Source organism: Xenopus tropicalis, chromosome 5 (genome assembly GCF_000004195.4).
Source record: "Xenopus tropicalis strain Nigerian chromosome 5, UCB_Xtro_10.0, whole genome shotgun sequence".
Classification (NCBI taxonomy): Eukaryota; Metazoa; Chordata; class Amphibia; order Anura; family Pipidae; genus Xenopus; species Xenopus tropicalis.
Genome location: NC_030681.2, coordinates 141,268,179 through 141,289,788, shown reverse-complemented (window position 1 = coordinate 141,289,788; position 21,610 = coordinate 141,268,179). Strand labels below are relative to the sequence as shown.

Genomic DNA, 21,610 nt, shown 5'->3' with positions numbered 1-21,610 from the left:
GATGTGGTGGATGGCAAGAGGAGTGGTGAAGAAGAGTGTTACGATCCGTTGGTTTCCTATATGTGGTAGTATGGATTCCCGTTGGTGTTAGTGTAATGGTCAGATCCAAAAATGATATTTGTTGTGTGTCAATTGATGCAGTAAAGCGGATTGGTGAGGGCAAGGAGTTTAGTTCAGTGATCATAGACGAAAATTGTTCACATGTACCAGTCCATAGGATGAACAAATCATCGATGTAGCGGTACAATTTGAGAATGTAGGTCCCATAATTGGGTAAAATATGAGTATGTTCATAATTTGACATGTACAGATTCGCGAAGGAAGGTGCTACATTCGAACCCATATTGGTTCCGCTTGTTTGTAAAAAGAACGATCTTTCAAATTTAAAATAGTTCATGGTAAGACAAAACTGTAATAGATGTATCAAAAAGTCTATTGGTGGTCTATTGGTTGCAGGTTGTCTAAGCAGAGAATCTCTAACCACTTCAAGACCTTGATTAGTCGGAATTACTGTATATAGCGAGGACACATCCATTGTGGCTAGGCATACATGGGGAGGCAAAGGTTGCAATTGGAGTAATTTATCCAAGAAGTCGCCAGAGTCTTTGATATAAGTGGACATGCCTTGTACCAACGGTTGTAAGTAATAGTCTACAAATGTAGCTATTGGCTGAAGTAGTGAGCCTCGTGCACTGACGATTGGACGACCTGGTGGTTTCAAATTGTCCTTGTGGATCTTAGGTAATGTATATAAAATTGGACAAATGGGGTAATCCTGTGTCAAAAAATCCAGGGAATTTTGTGAAAGCAGTCCCATAGAAAAACTCATTTGTAAAAAAGAATCAATTTGCTGCTTGAACTTCACTGTTGGATCTCGCGTGAGTTGTAGGTAGGTTTCCTTATCATCCAGTTGCCGTATGATTTCCAATCTGTAGTCCGTGTAATTCTGTATCACGATCGATCCTCCCTTATCAGCAGGTCTAATAACAATTTCTGGATTGTTGGCAAGTCTATGTATGGCTTCCCTCTCAGTTCTAGAGAGATTAGGGAAGTTTGCTTGCTGTGAAGAAATTTTTCTGGTCTCATCTATCATCAGCCGGGTGAATGCTTCGATAGATTTGGGAGTGTTAGTAGGCTCAAAAGAACTTGGTGCTTTAAAAATCACCTGCTGTGATGTGGAAAGTCTGAAGTGTTCCTTTAGCTTGAGGGTCCGTTGAAATTTATGTATATCAATTAGTGCATCAAGGGGTTGTGTATTATGTGTGGGTACAAACGAAAGGCCTCTAGAGAGCAAACTCATCTCAGAGTCCGACAGGGTGATGGAACTAAGATTGAACACTACTTCCTCATTACCTTTGTGCCTCTTGTTGAACGGGTGTTTGCGCCCACCCCTTCTCTTGTGCGGGCCCCCCCATCTCTGGGAAGTGTGGGAGGCCTTTCGTTTGTACCCACACATAATACACAACCCCTTGATGCACTAATTGATATACATAAATTTCAACGGACCCTCAAGCTAAAGGAACACTTCAGACTTTCCACATCACAGCAGGTGATTTTTAAAGCACCAAGTTCTTTTGAGCCTACTAACACTCCCAAATCTATCGAAGCATTCACCCGGCTGATGATAGATGAGACCAGAAAAATTTCTTCACAGCAAGCAAACTTCCCTAATCTCTCTAGAACTGAGAGGGAAGCCATACACAGACTTGCCAACAATCCAGAAATTGTTATTAGACCTGCTGATAAGGGAGGATCGATCGTGATACAGAATTACACGGACTACAGATTGGAAATCATACGGCAACTGGATGATAAGGAAACCTACCTACAACTCACGCGAGATCCAACAGTGAAGTTCAAGCAGCAAATTGATTCTTTTTTACAAATGAGTTTTTCTATGGGACTGCTTTCACAAAATTCCCTGGATTTTTTGACACAGGATTACCCCATTTGTCCAATTTTATATACATTACCTAAGATCCACAAGGACAATTTGAAACCACCAGGTCGTCCAATCGTCAGTGCACGAGGCTCACTACTTCAGCCAATAGCTACATTTGTAGACTATTACTTACAACCGTTGGTACAAGGCATGTCCACTTATATCAAAGACTCTGGCGACTTCTTGGATAAATTACTCCAATTGCAACCTTTGCCTCCCCATGTATGCCTAGCCACAATGGATGTGTCCTCGCTATATACAGTAATTCCGACTAATCAAGGTCTTGAAGTGGTTAGAGATTCTCTGCTTAGACAACCTGCAACCAATAGACCACCAATAGACTTTTTGATACATCTATTACAGTTTTGTCTTACCATGAACTATTTTAAATTTGAAAGATCGTTCTTTTTACAAACAAGCGGAACCAGTATGGGTTCGAATGTAGCACCTTCCTTCGCGAATCTGTACATGTCAAATTATGAACATACTCATATTTTACCCAATTATGGGACCTACATTCTCAAATTGTACCGCTACATCGATGATTTGTTCATCCTATGGACTGGTACATGTGAACAATTTTCGTCTATGATCACTGAACTAAACTCCTTGCCCTCACCAATCCGCTTTACTGCATCAATTGACACACAACAAATATCATTTTTGGATCTGACCATTACACTAACACCAACGGGAATCCATACTACCACATATAGGAAACCAACGGATCGTAACACTCTTCTTCACCACTCCTCTTGCCATCCACCACATCTCCTTAAGAGCATTCCTTTTTCACAGATGCTCCGTATGGTCAGAAATAATTCTCATCCGATACAATTGGAAGAACAACTCGAAGATCTGATTGAGCGATTTTTGAAAAGAGGATATAACTTCCATCATTTGGTATCCTGCAAAGAAAAAGCACTGTCCTATAGCCAAAAGGATCTCCTGGGGGTCCGGAAAAATAAATCGGATACTATGCCAGAGAGACTCACTTTTCTAACCACCTACAGTCAGGACAAAAAACCAATGATTGAGTCAATCCACAATCACTGGTCAGTGATGGCCAAAGACAAGACACTTCCACCCATATTTAGAACTCCCCCCCTCATTGCATACAGACGTGGGCGGAGTCTAAGGGATCTGCTGATGAAAACAGACCCCATACACTGTTATACATTAGATAAACCAACCACGTGGCTTAGTAATACTAAACCGGGATGTTTCAAACGTCCATCTTGTACAACATGTGGGAACTTAATCACAGGATCCGTGTTTCATCACCCGCATACAGGCAAGCCAATATCCATCAAGCATCGGGTGACCTGCACATCCAAGTTCATAATATACTTCATCAGATGTCCCTGTGGTTTATACTACATTGGCAAAACCATCACGACATTTCGCGATCGTATGGCGAACCATAGATCGGCAATCCGTACTGCAATAGACACAGGAAAGGCAGACACTCCGGTAGCCCTACATTTTTTGACACACCATCACTCGCTGGCTAGTATGAGGAGCATGATTATAGACTTTATTCCACCTCCGGTTCGTGGTGGTAATAGAGAAAAGCTACTATTGCGAGCTGAACTCCGCTGGATCCACAAACTCAACACGCTGAGTCCTTTTGGATTGAATGAACTTGTCTCATATTCACCATTTTATTTACCATAATTGAAGGCGAATTAGCTTGACTGATCTCTTGTAACCATCACCTTTATTACAACACACGAGTAAATGCATGTAATCGTCATTTCATGATATGCAAAGTAGTAATTGGTCTGTACATTTTTCTATACACCTATTTTGACACTGAATGTAATACAGGCTTGTAGGCACTGCTATTGGATTTGTTGGTTAACAATAATTTTGAACATTCAGTTCCTACAAATTCCTATATAGTGTCTAGCTTCTCTAGAATCATTGTTATGCCTAGCTACTTTTTAATCATTGCTATGTGTTACGTGTTTTTTGTCACAGTCGGTGTATTTGTATCAATAAGTGTGCCTCCCCTCGTTTGGGTTTCAGTTGCTTCCCGGCTCCGCTCTTTACAGTGCATGTATTTTCCCTCTTAAAATACGTCCTTTTGACATTTCTGTTTTCAATTCTGCTGTCTATAAAATACTTACAAACTACCTGCTCTCGTGTAGATTAGCTTAACATCTCTAGCATCCCTTAACTGTGGCACACGACTGCAGTGACTTGCGGTTGTGCTACTGAGATTTATTCAATAGACACCTGCAGCAACCTATGACCAAGCTTCTAACATGGGCATTGTTTTTTACTTCCATTTTGACGGGACACTATAGGAATGCCTGGTTGGTTTATGTCCTCCATATGGGGGGTACTAATACCACCTGTGCTGACCAGTCCCTGTCTCGGGCCGTTCGGCCATAATTTGGGTACCAACTCTTTATTTATGGGCCATATACCCACAACACAAACAGCGTTAAACTGTGTAAACCCAGTCCTGTAGGCAAGACCTGTTGAATTGATTGCATGCACATACTGCCTGGGATCATGCAACAGTGCAGCCTATTATCCGGGATGGTTCTACTTTGAAAGACAAGCCTTCTATGATTATGCCTACAACTGGCAAAGTGAGTGGTAACCCTGAACCCAATTTACTACCTAATGTTGGCCCAAGGACTGCTGCACTCTAAGATAGCATTTGTTCAGGGCACTATGTGGTCCCATTGGGGCCTCTGACATTTTGCCTCTTTACTAACGGCTCCCACTACCTTAACAAGCAGGTATATATACCCTTTCGGCCACTTATACTCTTTGTTCTTTACATATACTGCTCCCCCCTTGTCGTGCTAACTGTAACCTCACCCCTGTGTCACTTTGTCTCTCACTCATAGCTAACAGCTCCCGCTACCTTAACAAGCAGGTATATATACTCTTGTGGCTACTTATACTCTCTGCTCCTTACATATACTGCTTCCCTCTGGTCGTGTTAACTGTAACCTCACCCCTGTGTCACTTTGTCTCTCACTACTTGTTACATGTTGGATAATTTCCTTTCAACTCAATATCTGATACATTGTTTGTTTATACGTGATACTTTTAGTTTCACTCTTTCTGTCCACTGGTATCGGTTCTTTCTTTAGGTGTTATGTTTATTGCGGATGTACAAAGCATTTGTTTATACATAAACAATGAGACACGCATTTGTTTATTATGCTAATGAGTATTTCACGCTTGATGTGTATTGGACTACGTGAAACTGTGACGTCACACCCAGTTTCTGTTTGTATTTTCCCGCCAGTCACTGTATTTAATGTTAGCATTCACAATGTGTTTTTGACTTTGAGAAAGGCTGAGGTGTTCAGCCGAAACGTCAGTTCGTCTACTCAATAAATTACTTTTTATTTTTGCACCTAAGTCCTGAGAGAGCGGCTTCTTTTTCTTCTTATATATATATATACATATATATATATATATATATATATATATATATATATATTTTTTCAAAAACAAAAACATCCGTTTCAGCATTTGATACATTGTCTTTCTTCTATTTGCAATCAAATATAGGGTTTAACAGATTGGCAAATCATCCCTTTCTCCTTTTATTTACCTTCTACGAAGTGTCCCAAATGTTATGTTTATTTTAAATGTTATAGTTTGGTGCTTATCAGAAGGGCAGTCCCCAAGTGGCAGCTACAGGTTCTGCTCCACTTCCCAACCCACAGCACAAGGTTTTGGGACACAAGCGTGGTTTGGTTATGGTATATACCTTTATACGTCCCTAGCTGTGAGCCCCATTGGCATATAAAGCCATTAGTCATATCCTGTAGGGTGGGGATAATGGCAGCTTGTAATAAAGCCCCTTTGAAGCTCCCAGCTGTAAGTATTGGAATCCAGGCTGGCACCCAGAGAATGTCGGGGCTGGGTATATATATGTAACGGCGGCCTGTCCCAGCCCTAACAAACAGCGCTTGTCTTCCCGGCAGTGAGTGCAGCGTGGGCTTGGGGACGCCATCGGAATGGAATGGCATTAGGTCAGGAAGCACAGAGCCAAGATGTAAAGAACACACTGTCTGGCCAACCGGCTCACAGGGCCTTATTAAAGGGCCCCATTAACTCCCTCTGACCGGAAACCGCCCGCTCGCTCCCTACACTTTTCCATTTAGCTCTGAGTCGTAGGGGCTAATTTTTATCTGTGGCCCCACCTGGCTACTAACATAATGCACGCTGACTTGGGCTTTTTTGCCTAAATCGCCCCATGTGGCAGTGGCTTTCTAGTTCCCCCTAAGGGGAAATAAAAACTCCCCCATTAAAGGAACAGTAACACCAAAAAATGAACGTTTTTTTAAAGTAATTCAAATATAATGTACTGTTGCCTTGAACTGGTAAAATGGATGTGTTTGCTTCAGGAACGCTACTATAGTTTATATAAATAAGCTGCTGTGTAGACATGGGTGCAGCCATTCAGGCTGGGAAAGAGGAGAAAAGGCTCTGGTTACATAGCAGATAACGGATAAAACTCCATTGTATTCTACAGAGTTTATCTGCAATGTAACCTGTGCCTTTTCTCCTTTTGAATGGCTGCAGCTTTGTTTATATAAACTATAGAAGTCTTTCTAAAGCAAACACACCAGTTATACCAGTGCAGCAGCACATTATAGCTTCATTGCTTTCATACAGTTTCATGTTTTGGTGTTACTGTTCCTTTAAGTTTCTACTACACAGCGTGTACTTACACCCTCTTACTTGCACAATGCTACCTAGTACGGGATATTAAAATCTAATTGAAGGGCACTGCTTTGGGTGCATATGGGGACATGGTGGACAAAGTCAAACATCTAGAAAGGCTGTGATTCATTATAATGAAAGCAGTGCATTCCTGCAACTCTCCGTTATTAGAACTGTCCCTGGTTTTGCAATTGATCTGCTGTATAACCTTATTAAATACAGTTAAGGTTAATATGTTAGTGTCTGATAAACAGATTCATTAATATTAATAGATTGGAGTAGTTAAATGAAGAGATAATTACATCTTGTGGAGATGCAGGGAATTTTTGTGGATTATGTGTTAGTGTGCGCCCCCTGGTGGATAAACATCAAAATCACTTGCTGAGAAAATTTCCCAGTGATTTGGGGAGCTCTGGCTCTTACAGATGTATTTTATCATTAAGTGCAATTAAATGATATCCAGGCCCCCTGCTCATTCTCTGCCCTAAATATGTGTTTTGGAACATGGCTTAAGACAATTTATTAGGCAATAAAGAGTGGGGAAAAAGAATCTGAGCACACCCAACCTTTTTCTTGCTTTTATAAACCTTAAACCCCTTTGAAACAGATAACCTTGCTGTGCATCTGGCTCATTGCATCATGTACAGGTCCAGCTTTCCTGTCAATAGGTGTGGTAACTAGAACCCTGTGCAATTGCTACCCAGTTACCGTATATTATTATTATTATTATTATTATTGATCAAGTTGATTGTAATGTTTAAGTGTTGCCTATGTCATATTTTCTAGTGAGATTGTTCCCCCTAGTGGCTGAATTTTACATGGCATCATAGTTATTCCCTATGGTTATTCCTACTTTTTACTCAATCAGAAAAGCAGTGCTAAATTTTTTTGAAGGTCCATAATATGAACATGGTTTTTCCCCACACTCCAGCTTCCCACTCCCCTTGCACTACAATAATAATAATAATTCCAAGCGATTTGGTTGGCCATCCTGGGTGTCATCAATCTAATATAATCTGACCCTTGAACATCTATAGCTACAGCATAAATAACTCAGGTACAGGTATTGGGGTCCTGAGCATTCTGGATAACAGCCCCTATACCTATATAGTAAGTTATTAATCTTGTAAATTAATAAACTAGTAAATTATGAACCTACCTGGACATAGACCAACTCCCTGTGGTGGTGAAACTGCAAGTCCCAGCATTCCTAAAAAACAAAGTAGTGTCTCACAGCCTGCTTTCTATTATCCAGGGTCACTAACCCAAATAGCCTTTTACATGTCAGATTGGAAAGAGTGGGATTTCTTAAAATGTTTATTCTGCCTTTAAACAGCAGGGGGCAGTATGGAATAACAATTCCTGTTCTTGCTGCTGGGGCTCAGGGCTTTTCCAATGACCCACATGAAATGCTTACATGTCTATTGGGCAGTCTGTGAGCTTTAAATGTCTCCTTCTCAGGAAATCCACGGAGTAGCATTGCAGGGTTGTCAAAACAGGCGCACAATGCCGACTTATGTGTGTGGGTTTAGCCTCGCTGACAGTACTGAGGGCTTTGTACAATATGGCTTTATGGCCAGGATGCCTTTGCAGTACGGGAAGCACAAGCCAGGTTTATGGTAGAACATTTTTCATTTATCGGGATGGCTGGTCGGTGCCGGCTGTAGGTACGGAGCCTCAGGGAGCACATACAAATGATATTGCAGCCTATAAACATTTACTGACTGCATCCTGTAATGAGAATGGATTGCATGCTGGGAAGGCTTTGCTGCAAGATCAGTGGGCTAATACTAAATGCCCCAAAGGCAGGATCTGCAACCTGTTCTACTTACTACTCTTGCACAACTTCCTGCATGCCCCTGCTGCCTGGGAGTTGCAGTTAAACATAGGCCAGTGGCCAGCAAGCTGACTAGATCTATGGTATAAATACATTTTTATTTTTCATAATAAAACATTGTTTAGGGACTTCAAGGACCAGACAGTCACCAGGTTGCAGAAAGATCATATTGTAAATGTATATAGGTCAGTTGTCCTGAACGTAACAAATGTCAGATTTTATTATTATAGCTCATTTATGAGGTAAGACCATGCAGCCCATTCATTAAAGCACAAGTTTTCGCCAATTAAAAGCCCAATTGGAAAAAATTCGGAGCAACCATGATCATTTCTGATGTGCTTTTGCTCAAATTCTTTTCTTGGTCGTACGAAAATATAGGGCTCAATGGCACTCTGCAGCTCCAACCCAGCCCAAGGAAAGTCTCCCATAGGGCTCAATGGCACTCTGCAGCTCCAACCCGGCCCAAGGAAAGCCTCCCATAGGGCTCAATGGCACTCTGCAGCTCCAACCTGGCCCAAGGAAAGTCTCCCATAGGGCTCAATGGCACTCTGCAGCTCCAACCCGGCCCAAGGAAAGTCTCCCATAGGGCTCAATGGCACTCTGCAGCTCCAACCCGGCCCAAGGAAAGTCTCCCATAGGGCTCAATGGCACTCTGCAGCTCCAACCCGGCCCAAGGAAAGTCTCCCATAGGGCTCAATGGCACTCTGCAGCTCCAACCCGGCCCAAGGAAAGTCTCCCATAGGGCTCAATGGCACTCTGCAGCTCTAATCCGGCCCAAGGAAAGTCTCCCATAGGGCTCAATGGCACTCTGCAGCTCCAACCTGGCCCAAGGAAAGGCTCCCATAGGGCTCAATGGCACTCTGCAGCTCTAATCCGGCCCAAGGAAAGTCTCCCATAGGACTCAATGGCACTCTGCAGCTCCAACCCGGCCCAAGGAAAGGCTCCCATAGGGCTCAATGGCACTCTGCAGCTCCAACCTGGCCAAAGGAAAGTCTCCCATAGGGCTCAATGGCACTCTGCAGCTCCAACCCGGCCAAAGGAAAGTCTCCCATAGGGCTCAATGGCACTCTGCAGCTCCAACCTGGCCAAAGGAAAGTCTCCCATAGGACTCAATAGCACTCTGCAGCTCCAACCCGGCCCAAGGAAAGTCTCCCATAGGGCTCAATGGCACTCTGCAGCTCCAACCCGGCCCAAGGAAACTCTCCCATAGGGCTCAATGGCACTCTGCAGCTCCAACCCGGCCCAAGGAAACTCTCCCATAGGGCTCAATGGCACTCTGCAGCTCCGACCCGGCCCAAGGAAAGTCTCCCATAGGGCTCAGTGGCACTCTGCAGCTCCAACCAGGCCCAAGGAAAGACTCCCATAGGGCTCAATGGCACTCTGCAGCTCCAACCAGGCCCAAGGAAAGACTCCCATAGGGCTCAATGGCACTCTGCAGCTCCAACCCGGCCCAAGGAAAGTCTCCCATAGGGCTCAATGGCACTCTGCAGCTCCAACCCGGCCCAAGGAAAGTCTCCCATAGGGCTCAATGGCACTCTGCAGCTCCAACCCGGCCCAAGGAAAGTCTCCCATAGGGCTCAATGGCACTCTGCAGCTCCAACCTGGCCCGAGGAAAGTCTCCCATAGGGCTCAATGGCACTCTGCAGCTCCGACCCGGCCCAAGGAAAGTCTCCCATAGGGCTCAGTGGCACTCTGCAGCTCCAACCTGGCCCAAGGAAAGTCACCATACCGAAGCTTGAAGTGGTCGTAGACCACAAAAAAGTCGTACTATTTTAACGATATTATAATGGTCAATACGAAAAGTTCTAGCAATTAGAAAAAATTCAAATTTTTCTCATTTGTGGTCAATTGTGCTTTAATGAATGGGCCCCATGTGTTGCCAAAAGTTGCATGCAGTAGAGCAGCCTGAAAGGAACCAGAAGAGCTTACACCCAGCACTCTAGAGCAGTGGCTGTCGGGGGTTTCAGTTCAAGCCCCCCCTTAAAGGTCTGACCTTCTTAGCACATAATGAGGTCACACATATAGGAAAACACTGGTGTTTCAGCCAATCAGCTATAGTTCCAGGAATGTTGAGGTCAACTGTTAAGTATTTACCTAAAATTTCACCCTGACTGGAGGGGGAGCCATTGAATTCAAGAGGTTCTGACAGGGAATAGACAAAGAAAAGTTCCATGCCTGACGAAGGGGTCCGACCCACTTGAAATAAACATGCAGGAATAACCCTGCTTGCATTGTACCTGTTGTGCCGGCCAAAATTCTTTGCTTCTGACAGGGAATAGACACTTTATCATTGATCAGGGCCTTTAAATAGAGAAAATGGAATTAGCCATTCCTATGGATGAATGATGTGCTACCAGAGCTTGGTTATTTATCCATTAGGATGGCTGGAAAGTCATATCTGTGATGGAATGCTTTGGGGGGTAGTTGGAGTCGGTGGCTCCGGCAGGGCCCTGCCTTATTTAATCCCCCAAGCCAACCAATATTGATTGCACATGGATATCGGTTAGGATCAACAGGCTACACCATGCATGTACTAGTAAGAAATGTCATTTTGTATGATATTGGTGGTACAAGTATGGCCATCTTAAGCACCAGGGCTCCAGGTCAATACTGGTAATTTAGAACCATGTTCAGGTTCAATGGCAGTCCAGTAATCTCTACCAATCATTCGTAAAAGATCCTGGAAAAGTTCAATGCTAAGTGGTTGCTGTGGGATTCTGGGTCAGGATATTTAGCCATGTTACTACACATCCCATGATGATTTATATCCAAGTCACTACTAGAGAACCTGATCTGCAGATGTGGAACCACCATCCCAAATCTAGTTAGTCCTTCAGCTCCTGTGGAACCTCAACTCTTGCCCAAACTGGCACGAGTCTCTCACTTGGCCCTGTATCTTTGGGGGCAGAATCTGAAGCCAAATGCAGAAATTAGATCTTGGAAGTGCTAAGGAACATGGCTTACTTCTGCCCTTCAGTTAGGTGGGACTACCAATCCCAGAGTTTGCCCCACTGCAAACTTAAGGTAGCCGTACACGCTACAGTTACAATCTTTACTTGTAGAAAAGAACATTCATCCACTGTACTAGCGTTGAGAGCTGAATTGTCAAATATGCAGGTAAAAACAAAGGAATTCTTAACCCCTGTTTGACGATTCAGCATTAACATTATGATGTGTGGGCACCTTCAAGGGTGTCAAAAATGATCAAAATTTCCGGTCCTGCCCAATCGATGAGGCAACCAATATCCAAGGCGATATCGGTCGCCTAATCGGTGCATATATGGCCACCTTTAGGCTCCTTGGATCTGTAGGTTAGCCAAATCTGCTTTGCCAAAGGTCGCTTACCTCTTCAGTAGGGAATTATTTGCGTTATAGTCCATTTATAGCCTTCAACTTTCCCAATTATGCCATGATAACCGTGTGCTATTTTGTGTTGCATCCATTAGGTGTGCTGGGATGGGTAATCTTCTTAAGGTGCTTACCAGGGAAATTGAAAACTATCCACATTTTTTCCTGGATTTTGAAAGTAAGTTTAAAATGTGTCCAAGAACCTGTGCTGATCCTTTCCTTACGGGGCTGAGCTGATGAGCTGGTACGCCATTAATCTGAAGCACATAACTGCACCGGAGATGCTTGCATGATTCTCACTCAGCACTTCCTCTCTCTTTTTCTCTCTTTCTCTCCTACTTTTCTATTTTTCAGGAACCAAATGGGAAATCTTTTAAAAGTTCTTACTTGCACAGAGCTTGATCAGGGACCAAACTTTTTCCTTGACTTTGAAAGTGAGCAAACCTCTTGCCTGGCTTGGTTTTCTCTACTAACCCACTTGATGGTTTCTATTGCATGTTTCTTCTAATGACTGGTAACGGCCTGGCTTTCACCTTTGCAATGTTTGGGTTGCACTTTTCAGGGCCAACACCCCCTAGAAGGCCAAAAAAGGATAACGTGATCCTGCTTTTAAGAATACACCACCCATTATGTTCTTCTGCCCTTCTTCATCATCTTTTTATCATCTGCCTGAGGAGTTGTAACCTCGACTGGACCATACCACTAAGCACCTAAGGGTGGCTGCTACCAACTGGTTACAGGCAGAAAAGTGTTGAAGAGATGATGAATGCATTATAGTGAAGTTATCCTTAAACGTTTGTAGACAGCTTGCATTTGGTCTTCATTGTGGGTTTTGAATTTTGAAATATTTTAAATTCTGCAGCTCTCCAATGTAATAATATCTAGTTTCTGCTGACCATACTTGCCTTAGCAACCAGGCATACACCTATTTTTAGTAAGAGCTGCTTTCATGGAAGAAAAATACACCAGGGACTGCAGAGAAAAAGCACCCTGCTGGTCATAGTCAGACCATGATGTTCTCAAGTATGAGGAGAAAGTAATAGCCAAGTCACACAATATAACCCCCCACTCAATAATCTTTATCAAGAATAAATAGAAGACCCTAGATACACCCCTTGTTCCCTGCCGGGTATGCTTCCCTATAACAATCCCTATTAGATCCATGAAATTGCAAATGTGAATCCATGATTGTTACAGATCTGAAGTGCATGATGTTTGAACGTGTGTTCATATTAACACAAGTTAATTCTGTATGTGCATTTATTAAAAGTTCTGATGTCCTCATTTGTTGTTCTAAATGTATTATGTCCAGTTGAAAGAAACCACTTTCAAATCCTCTTAGATAAATTAGATAAAAGTGACCCTGGTATGTGCATGGCTGTGGCAGAACTAGAGTTGGTACTACAAGGAGCACTAAACATATAAATGTGCCCCAAGTGGGTCTGCTGCCTTCTCCATGATTATACCTGTAGCTGTTAAAGGAACAGTAACACCAAAAAAATGAAAGTTCTTTAAAGCAACATCAGGGCAACATTATAATTTAAGTACATTGATACATTTTATTTATTTTTTTGGTGTTAGTTACATTATTGTAATGCTTCCTGGCTCTTTAATGTCCTCCTAGAAGCAAGAGTTCACTGTGTAGCACTGAATTATGTTGCTATTGTAGGTAAACTCTGTGGAAACCAATTGGAAAGGGCCCAAAATCCAGTAAACATACTCTTGGCTCCAACCCAAAAATGTAACACTTTGATCCAGCCAGTTCATTGGACCAAGGGACCAAGTGTGATATACTAATTTTCCAAACTTAATATGTCACCAGAGGTCCAAGCCCTGGACTAAACCTGGTGTGAGGTTGCAGCGGTCACTTTCTTCTTGGACATTAAAATGTTTAACTAAATATCTATTGACTTGATTATATGATATGCTTGTTGCATGGCGGTCTCATTTGCTTGCCTTCTGCATAATATTGTACTCCCTATGTCTGATGTTATTAAATGCAAAGTTTTTCGAAATATTATTTGTATTTTATTTTTTTACATTTTCTTAGCCGTACGTAGTATTGTTTGGAATGAATGAGTATGTGCATTTATGGAAACTCACAAAAATAGGTTTTCTAAACTTATTATTTCATTTTTGGCTGTATTTCTACAAGAGCCACCCTTTAAGATGACAAGCCACAGTTTCTGTACCAATGTCACCTACAGAGGTAGCAGCGTACATTACACTTGCCGTTGTGGCTACCTTAGTGCAGAGCCATATAGTGTATATTAGTGTATCGGGGCACCGTGCTTGCCAACATCTCATTCCAATACCAAAGGGGATTATGATGAAGTTGCTCCACCTCTCCTCTTCCTTGAAGGCTTTCCTATAGATGTTGGAACATTGTTGCTGGGATTTGTTCCTATTCAGCCTCAAGATGATTAGTTAGATTGGACTCTGAGCATTCGGCTTCTAAATTATCCTACAGATGTTGGGTTGAGGTGAGGGCTTTGTGCAGGCCAGGCAAGTTCATCCATTTCCCTCTCTACAGACTTAAGATGGCCATACACGTAGCAATTCTGATCGTTCGTGCAACCATTGGCCGCACGAAAGATCATTCCCCCCCCCTCCACTGACGTTCAGGGCTGAATCGTCAGATATGGAGGTAGAAACAATAGCAATTCTACCTCCACCTGGTGATTCAGCCCTGAACGTAGATTTTGCTTGGGCGCCTTCAATGGCGCCTGATCAAAATCTTTTAACCTGGCCGATAGACGAGTGGACCGCTATCCGCAGCCTTCTACTATATTGGTTGCCTCTTCGAGCAGCCATACACACACCGAATATCGTACAAAACAAGGCTTTGTACGATTTTATTGGTGCGTGTATGGCCGACATTACTGCATACAGACCTGCTTTGAGTTTAGGGCATATTGTTGTTTTGAACAAAGAAAGAACCTTCCTCAAACTGTTAGCACAGAGTAGGAAGCACACATATTGAATACTGTAGCCTTAAAGGGAAACGAAAGTCAAAGTCACTTGGGGGTGCCAAAATGTTAGGCACCCCCAAGTGACTTTAACCGCTTACCTCGTACCCCGGGCTGGTGCCCCTGTTAGGAGAAAACAGCACCAGCCCGGGGCACCTGGAGCGCAGCGCTTCCGTCTTCCTCGCTTCCTTTTCCTGAGTGCCAGCGGTGGGCGCATGCGCAGTAGAGTGAAAAGCCGACTTTAACATTTAAGTTTGGCTTTTCACTCTACTGCGCATGCGCGCGCAGCGAATCAGCAGCAAGGAAGCGCCGGCAGCTACCCCGGGCTAAAAGGTAGGCGGTCAAAGTCACTTGGGGGTGCCTAACATTTTGGCACCCCCAAGTGACTTTGACTTTATTTTTCCTTTAAGGTTTGCTATCAGTGGAACCAGGGGCCCCAGCCCAATCCATGAAAACAGCCACAGGCCATTCACACAGGTAGTGTTTTCTTAGCTTCTGCCAACCCCAGATTTATCCTTTATCAGTTAGATGGAGAACTTTAGACAAGGGCGTAAGTAGCAGGGGTGCAAGGTGTGCGACCCCTGTGCGCCTTGTTATAATGAAGTTCATGTTTTGCAAAGTTCTAACACTCTGGTGGTCTTTAATTTTTATTTTCTCTATCGGTTTCCCCCAATGGAAATACATCCTGCATTTTTATCCCCACCTAAGCAGGGCACAAAGGCCCTTATTACTACCTACATTCCTAATTGTTACCCTATTACAAGCAGTCAGGAAGGGTAAAGGGCAGAAGCATGTAGGTTTTATGGCATCACTGCGGTACTTGCCAGACAAATTGTCCATAAAAAGACACCCTTCGTTCCAGGGACATCTCCCTTGGATTTATGTAATATAGGCTTTACAGGAAGATACAATAGGTCTGTGCTTGCATCATTACACTCCATAAGCGTCATACTGCTGAACTGTATAGGTATATTAGCCCTTTAATGGAAAACTATAACCATGAAAAGTGTAGGTTCAGCTCATATGTAAAACCCTGCTTCATCCAAATAAACCATAATATACTTTTTTAGCCATATGTAGCATTGGGTAATCCTAAACAGGAAATTGAAATTTTATGTACCAAGGGCTTCCCCCTTTTATCATATGATTCACAGTGCACACAAACAAGCCAAGGCACACATACATGCTAGGCCCCATCAGCCAATGAATGGACAGAGTTCTGCCTTTTGCTCCCACACTACTTCCTGTTACAGTTAGAGCTGCATTATTTCCTGTCAGCTGATCTCTGAGGTAACACACAGCCCATCACTAAATGGCGGCTCAAGGGAAAGGGTGTAAAAGGGCAATATTTACGGATATATTACAGTTTGGAGAGATTATTTAATAGGCCACTTATTATGATATAACAGTTGGCTGAGTATTCATTCTGGGGGTATAGTTTTCCTTAGACAGACAGAAGTACAGTTATTACATAATATCTTGGTGCACTGCCAAACTGCAAATGTAAAGCTGAAATCACTGCACTGTATTTTTTTGTCTCGCTTGTGGTGGTGGTCACATTTTATATTGGATCTGTTATCTGCAAACCCATCATTGAAAAAGCTCTGAAATAAAAAATTGCCATTTTCCATAGTGCCCTGTTTAAACAATGCTGCTGGGAAAAGTGTACAGGGTGGGCAGTGATATTCACAATGGCCTTTCCCAATTTCCTTAGAGTAATACAGAGCCAATACCTGAAGCGTGCAGATGAATGGGATATTCCCAGCTTTGTTACATGATGCTCATGACTCTTCAAACAAGATCAAACGTTTCACATTGCTCTTCCTCAGGACTGGAGGTTGTGTGGATCCCGAAATGTTTGATTGTGTTTGAAGTGTCATGAACACCATTTAATAAAGCTGCGAATATTCCATTCATATGCACTCTTCAGGTATTGGCTCTGTATTACTTTAAGTCTATATCACTGGCATCTGGGTGGTTTCAATACCTGTACCCCTACTTTCTATATTTCTTCTTGGATTGAGTAATTCTCAATTTGCTTCTGGCTCGATCCTCCCAGTCCCAACCCAGTGCCATTTCTCTTGGTGGTTCTAAATCCTGCACCGGACCAACCCCCTCATATAGGTGGGGTATGGTAGGTGACATCACCAAAGTGGGCGGAGTGTGTTATGACATCACTGGGGAATTGGGGTATGGGTAGTGGTGGTGTCATGGGGGGGCCTATTATGGACAGAGCACAAAAAGGCCTAATTAAAAATGAAATAGACTCCCTAATAATTGGCAACATCCATTGTTAATGGCACTAAACTAGCATGAAAATTCATTCTTTTTAGGGGGGGAAAAAAAAACCCTCCTTGTGGCTGTGCATGGGATAGCCCAGTTGTACAGCCCCTAGGGAAATAAGCAGATTGTTTGGAAAGTGATACAGATATGGGATCTGTTATCCAGAATGCTCGGGACCTGGGGTCTTCCGGATAAGGGACCTTCCGTAGTTTGGATCTCCATGCTTTAGGTTTACTGAAAAATTTAAACATTAAATAAACCCAATAGAGTTGTCTAGCCCCCAACAAGGATTAATTATATCTTAGTTGGGATCAAGTACAAGGTACAGGTATCGGACCCCTTATCGGGAAACCCATTATCCATAAAGTTCTGAATTACGGAAAGGTCATCTCCCATAGACCGCATTTTAATCAAATAATTCAGATTTTTTTAAAAATAATTTTCTTTTTCTCTGTAATAATAAAACAGTACCTGTACTTGATCCCAACTAAGATATAATTACCCCTTATTGGGGGCAGAACAGCCCTATTGGGTTTATTTCATGTTTAAAGGATTCCCTTTTCTCTGTAATAATAAAACAGTACCTGTATTTGATCCCAACTAAGATATAATTACCCCTTATTGGGGGCAGAACAGCCCTATTGGGTTTATTTAATGGTTAAATGATTCCCTTTTCTCTGTAATAATAAAACAGTACCTGTACTTGATCCCAACTAAGATATAATTACCCCTTATTGGGGGCAGAACAGCCCTATTGGGTTTATTTCATGGTTAAATGATTCCCTTTTCTCTGTAATAATAAAACAGTACCTGTACTTGATCCCAACTAAGATATAATTACCCCTTATTGGGGGCAGAACAGCCCTATTGGGTTTATTTAATGGTTAAATGATTCCCTTTTCTCTGTAATAATAAAACAGTACCTGTACTTGATCCCAACTAAGATATAATTACCCCTTATTGGGGGCAGAACAGTCCTATTGGGTTTATTTAATGGTTAAATGATTCCCTTTTCTCTGTAATAATAAAACAGTACCTGTACTTGATCCCAACTAAGATATAATTACCCCTTATTGGGGGCAGAACAGCCCTATTGGGTTTATTTCATGGTTAAATGATTTCCCTTTTCTCTGTAATAATAAAACAGTACCTGTACTTGATCCCAACTAAGATATAATTACCCCTTATTGGAGGCAAAACAATCCTATTGGGTTTATTCAATATTTAAATGATTTTTAGCAGACTTAAGTTATGGAGATCCAAATTACAGAATGATCCCTTATTCGGAAAACCCCAGGTCCCAAGCATTCTGCATAACAGGTCCCATACCTTTACTGTTTTATTATTAGAGAGAAAAGGAAATCATTTATAAAAATTAGAATAATCTGTTTAAAATGGAGTCTATGGGAGATGGCCTTTCCGTAATTCGGAACTTTCTGGATAATGGGTTTCTAGATAACAGATCTCATACCTGTATAGCATTACTGCAGAAAGCACTGAGAAAATTAGATTTCAGTGGCTCAATGTGCTTTCCATAACCCAATGCACTCGCTTCTGCAGGAGTCTTTTAGGGATAGAAGCATTTTCTTGGCAGTATTGTAGCGCCTGTTTGGCAGGGTTACCTGAGCGCTGTACTTGTCAGAATGCTTGAATTGTTCCCACTCTAGCATATACCCATCTATGTTTTCCCCCTCAAATGAAAACCAGTACGTGTCTGCTCTCGCTGTGCTCCATAAGGCTCTTTACATGTCCAGACCGGGGCTCACGTTACATGTTCTACTCGTGTTCTCCGCACAGGCCCCGGCCCAGCACACATCCATACGTAACAATGTAACCGTGTGTTTGGCTGGGGAACAGATCCTCTATATAACATCCGGCACATTATTCCTCCCTGCCTCCCTCACTGTTTATTCAGTGCTTCCTTCAGAGCAGAATGGAATGAACTGTGCCGGGCCTATAGCTAAAACTTATATAATCAGCTATTCCACAAAATAACATTTCCATTTTTCTTCTGCTCCTTGGCATCAATGCCTAATTCATCATGGTTTTTTCCTTTTCTTAAAGTGGACCTGTCACCCATACATAAAAAGCTGTATAATAAAAGTCCTTGAAAAATTAAATATGAAACCCAAATTCTTTTTTTTAATAAATCATCCATACCTGATATAAATGTATTTAAAAATCTGAGCTGACAATCATATATTGCATGCCCCACCTCTATGCCTGCAGCATAATTTCATGATGATAAAACAGTATCATTATCATTAGTTTCCTGGAATGGTTCTGAGGGACCTTTTTGTCCACCACACACAGAAGACACAGTTTGGGGGTTTTTAACTCTAGGTAGCGCGAGTTGGTCATTCAGATATTGCATAATTTCAGACCAATAATTGGCTATGTGGGTGCAGTCCCATACCACGTGGGCACTCTGCATTTGCACTATTGCATTTGGGGCACTATGCATTGGGCGATCTACCTATAATTTGCGCAGCCCAAATACAATGCAATGGCCGACTTACAATATGATTTCTAGGATTTATTTGACCCTAAAAGAACAGACTTTTCCGCATCCTGCAAGTTCTTTGTGCCATTTCGGATGGGATTCTGACGTGATTACTTCGTTGAATCTTCAGGCTGTTGAATATTATTTTATTTATGTATTTCTATAACTTTGATTTTGTTTTCAGATGCTCAGCCAACTGATGGGGAAAGGGAAGTGTGGAACCAGGTTAATGCAGTTTTGCAGGATTCAGAGAGCATTCTTTCAGACCTTCAAGCCTATAAGGGAGCTGGACAAGAGATAAGAGATGTATGTCTTCAATAGGCGGTTACAATCAAGTACATTTTAATGTTCCAGTACATTTGTTCGAGTGCCCCAGTGACGAGTTATTTCTAAACAACGTGTCTGGATATAGTAAAACCACAGGCGGGTGTATATGACTTGTAGATAACTTTGTCTGTGGGACTGTTTATTGAAGTGCCAGTCTTCTGTTACCTTGCTTTATATTACACTGCACATGAGGAATATCTGATTTCTTATGGGGCCTTATTAATTATAAAATATACATTTTACTCCTGAAAAGTTCATTGACATCTATGGGAAGAATAACCCATGAGAGACCTTAGTGAAAATCATCTTAGTAAAATTTCTGTAATAAAGGCAGAAATCTCAAAATCACTCCTTGTACCATTGGACTTATTTAATAAGGCCCTATAAGAGTTGTGTTCCATTGTGTTGTGCACAATAAAGCAAGGTAACTTTAGAGCACAGAAGGCTTAATGCTCTTCAATTCAATGCAATAGTGGCTAAACCACCTGGACAGTTGTGCCGTTTAAAACAAGGGGAATTGTTTCAGTTTGAGCAACATGTAAAGCTTACTGTAAAATGTGTCTGTCTGTCTCTATCTATATATGTGATGTTCTTTTTCTTTCAGGCTATACAAAATCCAAATGATATCCAACTTCAAGAAAAAGCCTGGAATTCAGTGTGCCCTCTGGTTGTGAGGCTGAAGCGCTTTTATGAATTTTCCTTGAGACTTGGTAAGATGTCAGTCTCAGCCCCTTCTAGGCTAGCTGTGGCTTAGACACCTTTGGGAATTGTGACTCCAATATAAATGAATTTTTAGTATCATTTTCAAAGTGATTTATAAAAGTAATTGTTAATGAAAGCAATGTTTTTGCTACTCTTTCAAATGCTTATCGATAACTCAGTGTAAAAATGAAACTGGGTAAAATAGACAGACTGCGAAAATAAAAAAATGTGTAATATAGTTAGTTAGGCAAAAATTTAATCTATAAAAGCTGGAGTGGGCAGATATCTAACATAATAGCCAGAACACTACTTCCTGCTTTCAGCTCTCTAAACTCTTAGTTAGTCAGTGACTTTAGGGGGGCCACATGGGACATAACTGTTAAGTTAGTTTGTGAGCACACAGGTCAGATCCAAAAGTAAAATAACTGAGCAGTTATGTCCCAAATGCCACCCCCCCCCCCTAAAGTCACTGATTGGTTACTGACTGCTAACAGCTTAGAGAGCTGTAAAGGAGAAAGTATAGTTCTGGCAATCATGTTAGACATCTGCCCATTGCAGTCTTTATAGATTACATTTTTGCCTCACTAATTATATTAGAAATATTTTTTATTTTGCGCAGTCTGTCTATTTTGCCGATTTTCATTTTTACACTGAACTGTTCCTTTAAACCAGTGCAGCATTAGTCCGCTGTCCTCCATGCTAAGACTCCACTTCCCACAATGCCTTGCATGTTCTGTGATTAATATAACTGTGAAGAAGTAGAATTACTTAAATAAGCAAGGCTTTGTGAGATGCATCAAATCCTGGATTCAGTTTAGGATTCAGCCAAATCGGAATGCCTTGCAGATTCGAATCCAAACCCTTAACCCCCACAACAACCTGACAACCCAATGATGTAACCTAAAGTCATGTGATTTTATCTTCCTACATCTAAGCAGAGAAGGGATGTTTGTTGTTAATAAGCTTTGCCTTTAGGGCTCTGGCACACGGGGAGA

At 42.0% G+C, this 21,610-nt stretch overlaps 2 protein-coding genes across 2 annotated transcripts in view; both read left to right on the top strand.

The window, feature by feature from the left end:
* The window catches only part of fam49a (family with sequence similarity 49 member A), a gene marked incomplete at its 3' end in the record, with an annotated part of 51,177 nt that overhangs the window by 23,613 nt on the left and 5,954 nt on the right, over window positions 1-21,610 (top strand). The window contains 3 exon segments of the mRNA NM_001016838.2: window positions 11,930-12,009; window positions 19,771-19,892; window positions 20,518-20,623. Of these exon segments, the coding sequence (NP_001016838.1) occupies window positions 11,940-12,009; window positions 19,771-19,892; window positions 20,518-20,623 (298 nt within the window). The 5' untranslated portion in view covers window positions 11,930-11,939.
* On the top strand, window positions 1,259-4,621 carry LOC116410997. Its single transcript, XM_031902759.1, has one exon. The coding sequence runs from the start codon at window positions 1,259-1,261 to the stop codon at window positions 3,617-3,619; it is 2,361 nt and encodes a 786-aa protein (XP_031758619.1). The 3' UTR covers window positions 3,620-4,621.